At 43.6% G+C, this 14,336-nt stretch overlaps 1 protein-coding gene across 1 annotated transcript in view; it reads right to left on the reverse strand.

Annotated features, from left to right (window-relative positions):
* The window catches only part of LOC310824191 (transcriptional coactivator YAP1-like), a 38,241-nt gene extending 24,227 nt beyond the window's left edge, over positions 1-14,014 (reverse strand). The window contains exons 1-2 of the mRNA XM_083697001.1: positions 13,632-14,014; positions 12,431-12,666 (exon numbers count right to left, since the gene is read on the reverse strand). Coding sequence (XP_083553127.1) covers positions 12,431-12,666; positions 13,632-13,835 — 440 coding nt within the window. The 5' untranslated portion in view covers positions 13,836-14,014. The remainder of the gene's footprint in view (positions 1-12,430; positions 12,667-13,631) is intronic.
* Between the last annotated feature and the right edge of the window lie 322 nt (positions 14,015-14,336).

The following is a 14,336-nucleotide window of genomic DNA, read 5'->3' on the forward strand; positions in this document are numbered from 1 at the left end:
GCCACTGGAATTGGCTCACTTGTCTTCATTGATGATGAAACTTCTGAAGTGTACAGAAACATCTTGTCTGCTAAAGTACGAGCAAATACTTCCAATCTCATTGGACAGCGCTTCATACAGCAAGACAATGACCTCAAACATACTGCCATAGCAACTAGGGAGTTTTTCAGGGCCAAAAAGTGGAAAGTTCTAGAGTAGCCAAGTCAATCTCCAGATTTAAATACAATTGAACATGCATTTCAGTAATGTTTTGGCATAGTAATCAGACCCAGATGCCGTGCAGATAAAGGGAGGCAGACGAGTAGGTAGCAGTACCAAACAAAAGGATCTTTTCTTAACCCATTTACTCCTAAAACGCCTGCTAAAAACGGCTATCAAAACCTATGGTATTCTAGGATTAATGTCCCTATCTCCTGAGGGTTTTCCGAAAAAATACTAAGAATTGTCAATGTCTACCAAAACCTTAATATCTAAGCCTCTGTAGCACATAGAAACATGAAATAAATTGCATTTTAAAAGGTAAGAATCACAGGTTGTATTAAAACATGCTCCCTTAGCACTAACATACCAACACATTTTTCTAAAAATCCTCAAAATCAGGGGAAGAAAAAATATATTTTATTAGATTTATTTATATAACAAATAACATTTTAAACATGCCAATACACAGACCAAGGCACCTTGGTATGAGAGAGAGGTGGGAAAGGAGTGGGGAGGGGTGGGGAAGGAGTGGGGAAAGTCCTGAGGTGGAACTGGGAACAGTCTCAGTTTCACTATATCCTGAATCGAACGACGTGGTGCATGAAGCACTCGCGGTGCAGTGGAACGTCACACTGCTTGCACCCCATCAGAGTTGACCCAGGACTCACGTTGGTGCCGTAGTGCTTCAGAGAACACTCCCTACAGGTCTTCCTCTTATTGTTAATCTGGACCAGGTCATGCTCAGCAGAAGCTCCAGCTGGGGTGGTGGGGAGCACCTGGGGAGCACTTCTTGCAGTGACGGGGACAACTAGCTCCATGGTCAGATCCTCCAGCCAGTCCTTGTAGCCGCCCCTCCTATACTTCCACTCGGCTCCTCCTGCAGACCTGGCAGCCACAAAGGCATTGTAGCACGCCACCGTAGCAAGGAAAAAGAACAGCCTCCTCCACCACTTTGTAGACCGATGTTGGATCTGGTAGTAGCCCACCATCTGGTCCAGAAGGTCTACCCCCTTCATATATTGCTGATAGTCAGCAAGGCATGCTGGCACCCGAACCTCCATCTGGCGTTGACCATTGGCCTTCCTCCTCACTGACCCATAAGCTGTCGGGTCATGGTAGTTGGAGAGGACCATCACTGCCTTGGTGTCCTGCCAGATGCAGAAGGTCAAGTCATCCCGCTGCGCCACCTTGAACTCATGCCTGTTCAAGCCAGCCTGCTTTGTGAGGTCCTTGTTCTTGGGGAGGTCCTTCCTGTTGGCACGCACCATTCCACAAGCTTGCACCCCCCTGGTCTTGAGGTCCACCATCAACTTCACACCGGTGTAAAAGTTGTCCATGTATACGGACAGGTTGGACCCGAAATAAGGTGTCGCCAGGTCTGAGACTATCCGGTGAGCCAGGTCTTTCTCCGTCTTACCCTGAATGGCCCCCGTGTACACCTGAAAATTGGTGACACAGCCTGTATTGCTCTCCGCCATGACCCACACCTTTACTCCCCACTTCACCGGCTTCATGGGGAGGTACTGCCGGAAGCCCAGGCGTCCCTTGAACTTTACCATGGACTCATCCACGGTCACGAAGCCATTGACCTCATAAAGTGCCTGGAATCTAACCAGGAGGAGGTCCATGAACCCCCGGAGCTTCCAGAGCTTGTCTGATTTGTCCACGGCAGGGTCCATGTTATCTTGGAGATGGAGATATCTGAAAATGCATATGATAAGATTAATGAGTTTAAGCCTAACATGTATTGCCATCATTGTATTTATTTATATGTATTAAGTAAGAGAACGGAACTCGGAAGAGAGCGCAAGAAAACAGAACACAAATCTTTACCTCCAGATCATGTCAAAGCGGTCCCTTGCCATGGCCTTGGGGACGTGGGTCTGGTACAACCATTTGGTCTGCCTCCAGTAATCCCTGCGTGCTGGCAGCTTCAAAATGCCGAAGGTGAAACACAGCCCGACAAATGTCTTCATCTCCGTTTTGGAGACAGGGTTCCACTTGGAGTTGGTGGGGGTCTGACCGCGCGTCGCTTCAGCGTACCGATTCGTTTCCGTCACCAACATGTCCCAAAGCTCATCGGTAAAAATTCGCGAAAAGACATCCAGGGGGCTAGCATCCACGGGGATCGGCTGCTTCACCCCCGGTTTGCGGGTGAACTGTTTCGCATTGCGCGGCTGGTAACCCTCGGTTTTCCAGTCTACCTGGAATCCGAGAAAGTCGTCGTCCTCCTCCTCTCCGTCTGTCTCGAAATCCCACTCCTGCGCTCTATCCAAAGGATCATCGGGTAGATAATCATCCTCTACCTCCTCCTCCCTCTCAAACTCCTCAATCTCTCCCAACTCTATGTCACTGCCCTCGCTGTCAAAATGTTCCTCTGCCGTAGCCATTTCGCCGCTCTCGAAATAAAATCTACAATAAACGCAAGTGTATGTCTGATTGATTGACGTGATTTTCGGCGAACCACACGACATTTGGGTGGTCAAGTATTTTTTTTAAATCAACAAGACCCACCTCATGTGTATTTGAACCAATGACAGTGCATTATATGCTGCACGCCTCATGAAAAATACGACAAATAAAAAATGCTGCGCCACGCAGCATCCGGCAGGAAAGGCTATGCTGCGCTACGCAGCAACCGGCGGGAGAGGCAATGAAGTGCAGACAAAACAGGACACAAACACAGACTTAAGCTCGAAAACAAAGGGGGAGAACACAGTCTCCAAAAACAGTACTCGTATATTCAATTAGCTTACGTTCTCAAAGTGACCAACAAACGGTGAACACACGGTGAAGACTCAGCAGGGAGTGAAGGGAAGTGAGAGCACATAAAGCATCGGTGACAATTACACACAGGTGAGGTGACAAGTCCGTGATTGAGGCGGCACAGTGGACGGCCGGAGGAAGACACCTAGGGACCGCACTGGGGAGTGCGACCCCCACCCGTAACACATTTCATTTGCTGAAGAGGGAACTTAAGGCAAACATACCTGAAAACAAACAACAACTGAAGATAGCTGCATTACAGGCCTGGCAGAGCATCACCAGAGAAAATACCCAGCGTCTGGTGGGGTCAATGGGTCGCAGACTTCAGGCAGTTATTGCATGCAAATGATTGTCTACCAAACACTAAACACAAGTGCTTTATTTAGACATTATATGATTTTTTCAAATACTTTAAATACTGAAATAGGGGGAGTATGTTTTAAAAATCTTCTAAATGGTAAACCCAATCTGAAAGAAAAAAAACATTGAATTCAAGCTGAGAATCTCTACTTTGACCCCATAGTAATTGTTTAATTTCAAATCCAAAATCTAACCCTAACCTCCAAACTGTTGGAGTATAGAGCTAAAAGAAGACAAAATGCTTCCTCTTTCCAATACTTGTCCAGTCAGTCAGATAAGGAGGGCACTGTATATCATATTTTTCTTGATCGTTTCCGATTAACAAACAAAGGTGTGACAATTTATCCAGCACGCTCTCCCCCTTCAAACTATCCGCCAAAAAGTGCTAAACAAAATAAATCCATTATTATCCAACTGAAACCCAAAACCTTACTCCTGTCTCCCATGAAAATTCGTTGCATGATTAAAGCCGAGCTTATTCATGTCAGACTGCGCTAAACATTTCCCCCGCTTCTCTGCGCATATGAACATATTTATGTCTGTGTAGCTGAAATGCGCGGAATCAACTGAGAAACATTATATCCGATGAGTTAATCAATATGCAGTTTCGCGGACACACTGCCACATACAGTATATTCCATGTCTGACATCATTTCATGAAGTGTCCATGAAGACATTAATTATTTCTAAATTAAGGTTCAACCAAAGATATCATCACCCGCCTCACAGCATTTCAGGCAGCACCCCCTCACAAAATATAATTAAGCTAAAACATTTACCCCGCTTCTCTGCACTGTGAGAGAATGCTTGATGACGTTATGAGAGTAGATAGGACTTGGTCCCATTGCTTAGTCCTCATTAAAATAACGAGATATTTACTTCCTACAGTACGTCCCTTCCCCCAAGTATTTGAGCGGCGTGGGAGTGAGTAAGTGTTAATGTTAGTGTTAAAGTGTTAAACGCTCCTTGCTTTGTGAGCGCGCTTGGGGTGGCGGAATCGGGACAAATAGCCAAAATGCGAAGTGGTGCGCGGTGACAGAGTAGGCGCCTGTACTGTAGATTGCAGTGCAGGACAAATATATGCAACGCTTATCAGAGCTGTTTACAAACTGCTCTGATAAGCTGTCTATAGCTGTGTTATTAACCTGAGATCCGATTTCATGCTTTTCACTCACACTAAACACTACGTTATTCTCCTGTCAAAAGTAACCAGATTTGCTTGTTTAACAATATTTTCCTGTCCTTGATACTGTATATTAGCTTCGTAACACGGCGTTACAGTAAAACTGCCCGTTCGGCTCTGACGCAGGTATATCTTCCATTGTGAGATCATCCTCCGTTCGCGATGTAGCGATTACAATTCACAATTTATTACATTACGTGTGAGCTCATTAGTGATCAAAATAATTAACTAAAACACTTTCCAGAAAATGAAAATAATCCGATGGTGGTTATTGTTTGTGCGCGTTGTGAAATGTGCGCTGACAAATGGAAACAAACATGGATAGTTGTAAGTGCAAGACGCATATCCCATGCTTCACAGCTCATCACCACCTTGTGGTGGCTTTCGGCAGCACTTCACACCGTGAAATTTCTGCAGCGACGGGACTTCGACGTACCCCACTGCCTGTACCAATTAAACCCCTGGTTTATAATCTCTTTCCCCTCTCTCCCCTGATGATGTCTCTCCCCCTCATCCAATCGGGCAACCACCTGCCCTCTTGAATTTAAACACCACAGCCTACCTGAGTATTGTTGCTGACCATGTCCATCCCTTTATGACCACAGTGTACCCATCTACTGATGGCTACTTCCAGCAGGATAACGCGCCACAAAGCTCACATCACAAAGCTCACATCATCTCAAACTGGCTTCTTGAACATGACAATGAGTTCACTGTACTCCAGTGGCCTCCACAGTCACCAGATCTCAATACAAAAGAGCACCTTTGGGATGTGGTGGAACGGGAGATTCGCATCATGGACTTGCAGCCGACGAATCTGCAGCAACTGCGTGATGCTATCATGTCAATATGGACCAAAATCTCTGAGGAATGTTTCCAGCACCTTGTTGAAACTATGCCACAAAGAATGAAGGCAGTTCTGAAGGCAAAAGGGGGTCCAACCCGGTACTAGCAAGATGTACCTAATAAAGTGGCCGGTGTGTATATATATTATATACAGTGGGGGAAATAATTATTTGATCCCCTGCTGATTTTGTTAGTTTGCCCGATTACAAAGAAATGAGCGGCCTATAATTTTTATGGTACTTTTATTTTAACAAATAGAGACAGAATATCAACAAAGAAGTCCAGAAAAAACACATTATATAAAGTTATAAATTAATTTGCATTTGATCGAAGGAAATAAGTATTTGATCCCCAAGCAAAACATGACTTAGTACTTGGTGGAGAAACCCTTGCTGGCAAGCACAGAAGTCAGACGTTTCTTATAGTTGGTCACCAGGTTTGCACACATCTCAGGAGGGATTTTGGTCCACTCCTCTTTACAGATCCTGATTACCCTCGTTCTGGTCAAAGGTTAGTTTGAGGTTTAATCCTCATCGTGGTCTATGAGGCTGCCAATAAGCGGTATACACTCTGGATAAAGACATCTGCTTATTTCTTGTTTTCACCCAGAATCCCCAGTGACCAGCAGGAGAGACCAGAGTCAGAGATTCCCAGTGGTCAGTTTGTCCAGAGTCAACATGAACTGGCCTCCATATTCAGGGTGAGCTAAATAGAAAGTATGACATGGAAAATGGCTAAGTAATCCCCATACAAAAGTTATTTTTTTCTTGTTTCAATTGCATGCCAAAGTCAAGTGATGTGTTTTTTTGCATTTAGTCTCTCTACTATATATATATATATATATATATATATATATATATATATATATATATATATATATATATATATATATATATATATACACACACATACAGTGTGGGAAATAATTATTTGATCCCCTGCTTATTTTGTTAGTTTGCCTGATTACAAAGAAATGAGCGGTCTATAATTTTTATGGTACTTTTATTTTAACAAATAGACACAGAATATCAACAAAAAAAGTCCAGAAAAACATATTATATAAAGTTATAAATTAATTTGCATTTGATTGAAGGAAATAAGTATTTGATCTCCAAGCAAAACATGACTTAGTACTTGGTGGAGAAACCCTTGTTGGCAAGCACAGAAGTCAGATGTTTCTTGTAGTTGGTCACCAGGTTTGCACACATCTCAGGAGGGATTTTGGTCCACTCCTCTTTACAGATCCTCTCCAAATCCTGAAGGTTTCAAGGCTTTTGCTTGGCAACTCGAAGCTTCAGCTCCCTCCACAAATTTTCTATAGGATTAAGGTCTGGAGACTAGCTAGGCCACTCCATGACCTTAGTGTGCTTATTCTTGAGCCACTCCTTTGTTGCCTTGGCGTATGTTTTGAGTCATTGTCATGCTGGAAGACCCATCCACGACCCATCCTCAGTGCTCTGGCTGAGGGAAGGAGGTTCTCGTCCAAGATCTTACGGTACATGGCCCCGTCCATTGGCCCCTCAATGCAGTGAAGTCGTCCTGTACCCTTAGCAGAGAAACAACCCCAAAGCATAATGTTTCCACCTCCGTGTTTGACGGTGGGGATGGTGTTCTTGGGATTGTAGCATTCAGCATTTCTCTCCCTCCAAACACGAAGAGTCGAATTTATGCCAAAGAGTTCAATTTTGGTCTCATCTGACCACATCACCTTCTCCCAAGCCTTCTCTGAATCATTTAAGTGTTCATTGGCAAACTTCAGATGGGCCTGTACATGTGCCTTCTTGAGCAGGGGGACCTTGCGGGCACTGCAGGATTTCAATCCGTTACGGTGTAGTGTGTTACCAATGGTTTTCTTGGTGACTGTGGTCCCAGCTGCCTTGAGATCATTACCAAGCTCCTCCCGTGTAGTTCTGGGCTGATCCCTCACCCTTCTCATGATCATCCTTACCCCACGAGGCGAGATCTTGCATGGAGCTCCAGGCCGAGGGCGATTGATGGTTATTTTGTATTTCTTCCATTTTCTAATAATTGCACCAACAGTTGTCTCCTTCTCACCAAGCTTCTTGCTGATGGTCTTGTCGCCCATTCCAGCCTTGTGCAGGTCTACAACTCTTACCCTGATGTCCTTTGAATGTTCTTTGGTCTTGCCCATGGTGGTGGAGAGGTTGGAATGGAAGAGATTGATTCTATTGACAGGTGTCTTTTATACCCATAACAAGCAGAGATTAGGAGTACTTTCTTAAAGTGACAGGAGTAATCTGTGTGCCTCATGGGCATATAACCGGTCTGTATGAGCCAGAATTCTTGCTGGTTTGTAGGGGATCAAATACTTATTTCCTTCGATCAAATGCAAATGAATTTATAACTTTATATAATGTGTTTTTTCTGGACTTCTTTGTTGATATTCTGTCTCTATTTGTTAAAATAAAAGTACTATAAAAATTATAGACCGCTCATTTCTTTGTAATCGGGCAAACTAACAAAATCAGCAGGGGATCAAATAATTATTTCCCCCACTGTATGTATATATATATATATATATATATATATATATATATATATATATATATATACACACACACACACTCACCGGCCACTTTATTAGATACACCTGTTCAACTGCTCGGTAACGCAAATATCTAATCAGTCAATCACATGGCAGCAACTCAGTGCATTTAGGCATGTAGACATCTCTTGGGTTTACAGAGAATGGTCCGAAAAAAAGAGAAAATATCCAGTGAGCGGCAGTTCTCTGGGCAAAAATGCCTTGTTGATGCCAGAGGTCAGAGGAGAATGGCCAGACTGGTTCGAGATGGTAGAAAGGTAACTCAAATAACCACTCATTACAACCAAGGTATGCAGAAGACCATCTCTGAATGAACACGTCGAACCTTGAAGCAGATGGGCTACAAAAGGGGGTCCAACCCAGTACTAGCAAGGTGTACCTAATGAAGTGGCCGGTGAGTGTATATACATGCCCTTCCAAAGCAAAAAAATAATAATTCCAGCAATAATTAAATGACTCCATTTTGATAATCCCAGACAACACAAACATATGTGCAAGACGAAGACATCCTAAACATCATGGAGGAAGTCTTTGTTTAAGAATAAACAAAAATAATAAGAAAATCACCAACCGTAGTTGACATCAACATTTAAAAACCTCATGGTGGGTTAGTGGTGCCAGTGAACTATAAAAGTTTCCCATTTAGTAAGGTTTGTAAGCACATACTGTAACAAAAATAAGGCTATGACTGTACAACTTTGCTGTATAATTTGAAAATGAACATAATGCAAAGAGCAAAGATTTTAAAACCAACAATATTAATCAGACTACTAAAAAATAAATACTAAAAATAAAAAGTACTAAAAATAACTCCCCACCAAAATGTTGCCGCTTTTAACTCACTCACTGACAGAGCTCCCGTTGTGCCTTCCTGGCCCCTAGTACAACCACTATCTACCAAGTTTACTTTGGATCATTGATGTGAAAGAGATTCACTCATCCTATTGGAAGATGTGTTTTGCAGACCTGTCTTTCCTGTGCAGTCAGGGGTAGCTATAGTGGACCATTGTGTTTCCTGAAACTTGAGCCCAAGAAACAGACGCCAAGCACACCAATCCTCTGCTTTGCAGAGAGGGTTTATAGAGCCCAAGCAGAGATCAGAGGAGATAATGGCCTGCAATTTGTGTATTGCAGTTGTTGCTATGACTTTCATACAGACCACTCTTGTATAGTCTATATTACCTCTGCAGACTATTGTCCAACTTTATTTCCTTCAGCGTGGAGATTTAAGTCGAAGCAACTGAGTAACACTTGACCTCAGACTAGATAGATTTGATTAAAGGGGCCATGTAGTAAAAAAAAATATTTTCCTGTGTTTTTATATGGTATTTGCACACTATGAGTTTGAAGTAACACTGATAAATTGTATGATATGATAAAAAAAGTATGATGACCATCTCTTGAGTATGACAGCAGTTAGAAAAGTATGCCTCACATACTTGTTTTCCTTGGGTGTGGTATTGGCTCCTCCCACTAGTCAACAGAGGATCTATTTTAATACACCAATAAAAAATAAAACAATAATATGATTTGGTTACTTTTTACATCAATCCCGAAAAAACTGGGTAACTTGCCTTAATTGATTATGTTACTGCTGACAGCAGCAGCAGAATGTATTCTGAAGTGTACAGAAACATCTTATCTGCTCGAGTACAAGCAAACGCCTCCAAATTCATTCAATTCATTCGATGGCGCTTCATCATACAGTAAGAGAATGACCCCAAACATACTGCCATAGCAACTAGGGAGTTTTTCAGGGCCAAAAAGCGGAAAGTTCTTGACTGGCTAAGTCAATGTTCAGAAGCTTGCATTTCATTTCCTGACGATTTTAGGCAAAAAGACCTCAAAACAAACAACAAAGTCAGGTACGCCACATGCTGCGTGCTCGCTCTCTTGCATTTAGATCAGGCAATGAGACGGAGTACAAAGCTGTGAAGTATGGACTGAAAAAAGCCATGACAGCGGCCAAGAGGCAGTACAGAGAGAAGCTGGACGGCTTCTACTCCACTGCTGACTCCGGGCGGATGTGGCAAGGCCTGCAGCACATCACAGACTACAGGACCACCACCAACACCATCAGCTCCACAGACAGCCTGCCGGACGACCTAAATACCTTCTACACCCGCTTTGAGACCTCCAACCACAGCACAGAGAGGAGGCACACACACACCGGGACCACCCGACCCCCCTCCCCTCCACTAACCATCTCATCAGGCCAGGTAAACAAAGCCCTGAGGAAGATCAACCCCCGCAAGGCAGCAGGACCAGACAACATCCCTGGGCGGGCTCTCAGAGCATGTGCCAACGAGCTGGCTGATGTGCTCACCTCCATCTTCAACCTTTCCCTCAGTCACAGCACTGTTCCCTCCTGCTTCAAGACCACAACCATCGTCCCCCTTCCCAAGAAGAGCCAACCTGCCTGCCTGAATGATTACAGGCCAGTAGCACTCACTCCAATCATTATGAAGTGTTTTGAGAGAGTGGTACTGGCACACATTAAGAGCAGCATGCCGGACACCCTAGACCCCCTGGAGTATGCCTACCGGCCCAACAGGTCCACCTCAGACGCTATCGCTGCTGTCCTCCACTATTCCCTCTCCCACCTGGAAAACAAAGACTCCTACATCAGGACGCTCTTTGTAGACTACAGCTCCGCTTTTAATACAGTCATCCCCCACAGACTCATCCACAAAATGTCCACACTTGGCCTGCACCCCACCCTCTGTGACTGGCTCCTAGACTTTTTGACTGGCAGGCCCCAGTCTGTCAGGATTGGTAATAGGACTTCAGCCAGCATTATTACAAATGTTGGCACTCCACAGGGATGCGTCCTCAGCCCCATCCTCTACACCCTGTTCACCCACGACTGTGTCGCCTCCCACAAGGACAACACCATCCTAAAGTTTGCAGACGACACCGCAGTGATAGGATGCATCACTGGCGGGGACAAAGCGGCTTACAGGAGGGAGGTGGCCAGTCTGGTAACATGGTGCGAGGACAACAACCTCACCCTCAATACGGACAAGACGAAGGAGATGATAGTGGACATGAGGAAGAAGAGGGGACCTCATCGGCCACTGTACATCCGGGAACTTGAAGTAGAGAGGGTGAGCAGTTTCAAATACCTGGGCGTCCACATCAGCGAGGACCTCATCTGGACACTTAACACCACTCAGCTGGTTAACAAGGCCCAACAGCGGCTGTACTTTCTGAGGAGGCTGAGGAAGTTTGGCATGTCGCCCAAGATCCTCAGCAACTTCTACAGCTGCATTGTTGAGAGCATCCTAACTAGCTGTATCACTGTGTGGTACGGCAGCACTACTGCTATGGACCGCAGACGCCTGCAGAGAGTGGTGAAGACTGCTGAGAAAATCACCAGGACTCCACTGCCCTCTCTGCAGAGCATCTACCACCGCAGAGTCCACAGGAGAGCCGCCTCCATCCTCAAGGACCCCACCCACCCCCAGCACGGACTGTTCACACTTCTACCCTCAGGCCGGAGGTACAGAAGTGTTAAATGCAGGACCACCAGACTGAAGAACTCCTTCTTTCCCACTGCCATCAGGCTCCTAAACAACCCATAGGAGATTAATATAACCGTACTACCTCAAATAACTGAATTTTCCAGTTTGCATAATTGCACTGCTACATTTGCACTGTTTTATTATTATTATTGCTGCTATTTTATTTTATGCCTTAAATTTTGCTGTCTTGTACATTTGTTTAATATATATTGTATATTCTTTAGTATTGTATATTTTACATTGGTTGGCATTCTGCGGACAGCAAAGCAAGAATTTCGTTGTACAGGGAAACATGTTTTCTACTGTGCATATGATAATAAACACTTTGAATCTTGAATCTTGAATCTTGAACAACTGAAGGAGTGCTACAGTACAGGCCTAGCAGAGCATCACCTGAGAATATACCCAGCGTCTGGTGGGGTCAATGGGTCGCAGACTTCAGGCAGTTATTGCATTGCATGCTATTGCATGCAAAGGATTGTCGACCAAATACTAAACATAGGGTACTTTATTTGGACATTATATGACTTTTTCCAATACTTTTGTAGCCCTGAAATAGGGGGAGTATGTTTCAAAAATGTTGTACTTTCTAAATGGTGAACCCAATCTGAAACAAAATACAACATTAAATTAAAGCTGAGAATCTCTACTTGGACCCCATAGTAATTGTTTGATTTCAAATCCAAACAGAGCTAAAAGAAGACAAAATGCTTCCTCTTTCCAATACTTATGGAGGGCTCTGTAAATGAACACTTTTCTGGAGAAAAAAAAACATGAAAAAAGTTAAACCTCAGCTGAAGGAACAAAAATGATATAACAACTAAATAGTTGTTAAGTACATAATGCCCCTCTAATGTACACATCTGTAACACAAAATACTGATAAATGTGTGTTATTATTATTTCAATCTTAGAGAAAGACTAAAAATAGTGTGTAGAAACAAACCAAAAGTAGATAAATAGGTGGCGGTGACAGCACACTTACTTGAGGAAGTATCGCTGCCCAGAGGGAGTCTTGGCCATCTCCCATCCTGGGGGAAGGGGCATATCATCAGGGATCTCAAAAGAGGACTGGCGGAGGTGCTGAGGGGGGGCCCCTGCTGGGACCATGCCAGACAGGGAGCCTGGGGACACTGCACCCAGCTGAAGGGAAGCAGGGGACGAGTGGGCACGAACATGCTGGGGGGTGAGGGCACCAGCAGTGCCTGCGTCTGTGCTGGCCTAGGTAGAGAGATAGAGCACACAGGACAGGACAGAGAGAGGAGTCAGGGAAGTGATTCATTGCATCAAGTGCATTGGTCAGACTGAACAAAATATAGTCGAAAACAAAAGTAGTAAAATGGAAAAGTGTTCAATCATGTTACTCACTTCAAGATAATTAGGTTCAAAATAAAACGTCAGTCTTATAAAAAGACATCTGTTGCTTGTAATAAGAAACGTTTAGTTAATTACCTTTATGAAACAAAATAAGATAAAAGGAAAACATCGATCAGACTATCGGGGCAGGGGAGACGTCTTTTGGGGCGGCCAAGCCTTGAGCAAAGAATCACTGAAAACAGAAACCACGGATATCTTGCCACCGTGACCGCGCATGCGCAGTGTTTCCTACACTCACGAAAGATCATAAACTAAAAGGGAAAATACGAGAGCTTCAATCATTTTTTAAACTTATTAAAATATTTCTTAAACGTATTGCTATTAAGTGACATTGTAAAACAATACTCAGCAGTATCGAGAATAGACGTTAAACTTTTAATAAGAAGCCTAGGCCCAAACAACAAATAAGAATTCCTGCTGATATAGTTAAATGAATCTTAATTAGTTATTCTGTAGGCTAGACTGCACAGAACTGTAGTATAGGCCTACAACCTTATAGCTTTAAATTATTGTTCTGAAACATTTCTCATCCTTGCATCAATAGTAGGCCAAATAAGCCGTGCACTTGGTTGAGTGGTGTGAAATTAGTCAACATAATGTTGTTGTTTTATCTAGATTTACTACTTGTTCAATCACTTCTTTCAACGATCCTAGATCATATTTATTGTTTTATTTTGTTTTATCACTTGCCCATAAGGCCTTACTGTGATATGCGCCTGATATGCGCCTTATAAACAACGACGTATAGGCCTAATCATAAAGTTGGAAAAGTCGGACATTGTTAGTGGGTTGAGTGAGGGTGGTCTTACTTGTCTGGAGTGCAACTTTGGCTCAGGCGGTTTAAAGAAGGAGTCTGGCAGCTTCCTCATCCTCATGGGTACAGAGGGGGGTAGAATAGTATTTTTCGGGTTCATAACAGCGTTAAAAAGAGCTTCCAAGTCGGTCTCGGAGTCACCCCGTACATGGACAATTTGGTGCCCAGCGGGTGGGTTATGCTGGGTCGGATCCATCATTCCAAAAATAATATTAAATAATGTGTCCGAAAATGTTGCAAAAATAACAGATCAGGAACAATCCAAAATGTAAAGGAGCAGGCCTACCAAAATAGAAATCTCGATAGCATCATCAAAAGTTAATCCAAGTCACCGCAAAAAGTAATTGGATGAAGTTTGGAGCTGTTTTCTCCAACAGTAGACTGTTAGCTATCGGAATACCCTGAAAGTGTGTTTTTTCTATTGTTTCCAAAGGACACACTGGTAAAAGTAACAACGCGCATATCTACTGAACTATAGACGTAACTTTCCAAGAGAAAACAGAGACGCAGCTGCCCCTTTCCCTGGCTAAATTTAAATAAATTGTCAAATCTATACAATAACTCTATCCAAAGAAGAGCGAGTGACGGAACGCATTGCTAATTACTGCCCTCTCACTGTTCAAAGTTCAGCTTCACTTCGTTCTCAACTTCGGGCAGGACGTCAAACTGTATGACTCATGTGATCTCTGCCTCAAAACAG

The sequence above is a fragment of the Argentina silus genome (assembly GCF_951799395.1).
Source record: "Argentina silus genome assembly, chromosome: Y".
Lineage (NCBI taxonomy): Eukaryota > Metazoa > Chordata > Actinopteri > Argentiniformes > Argentinidae > Argentina > Argentina silus.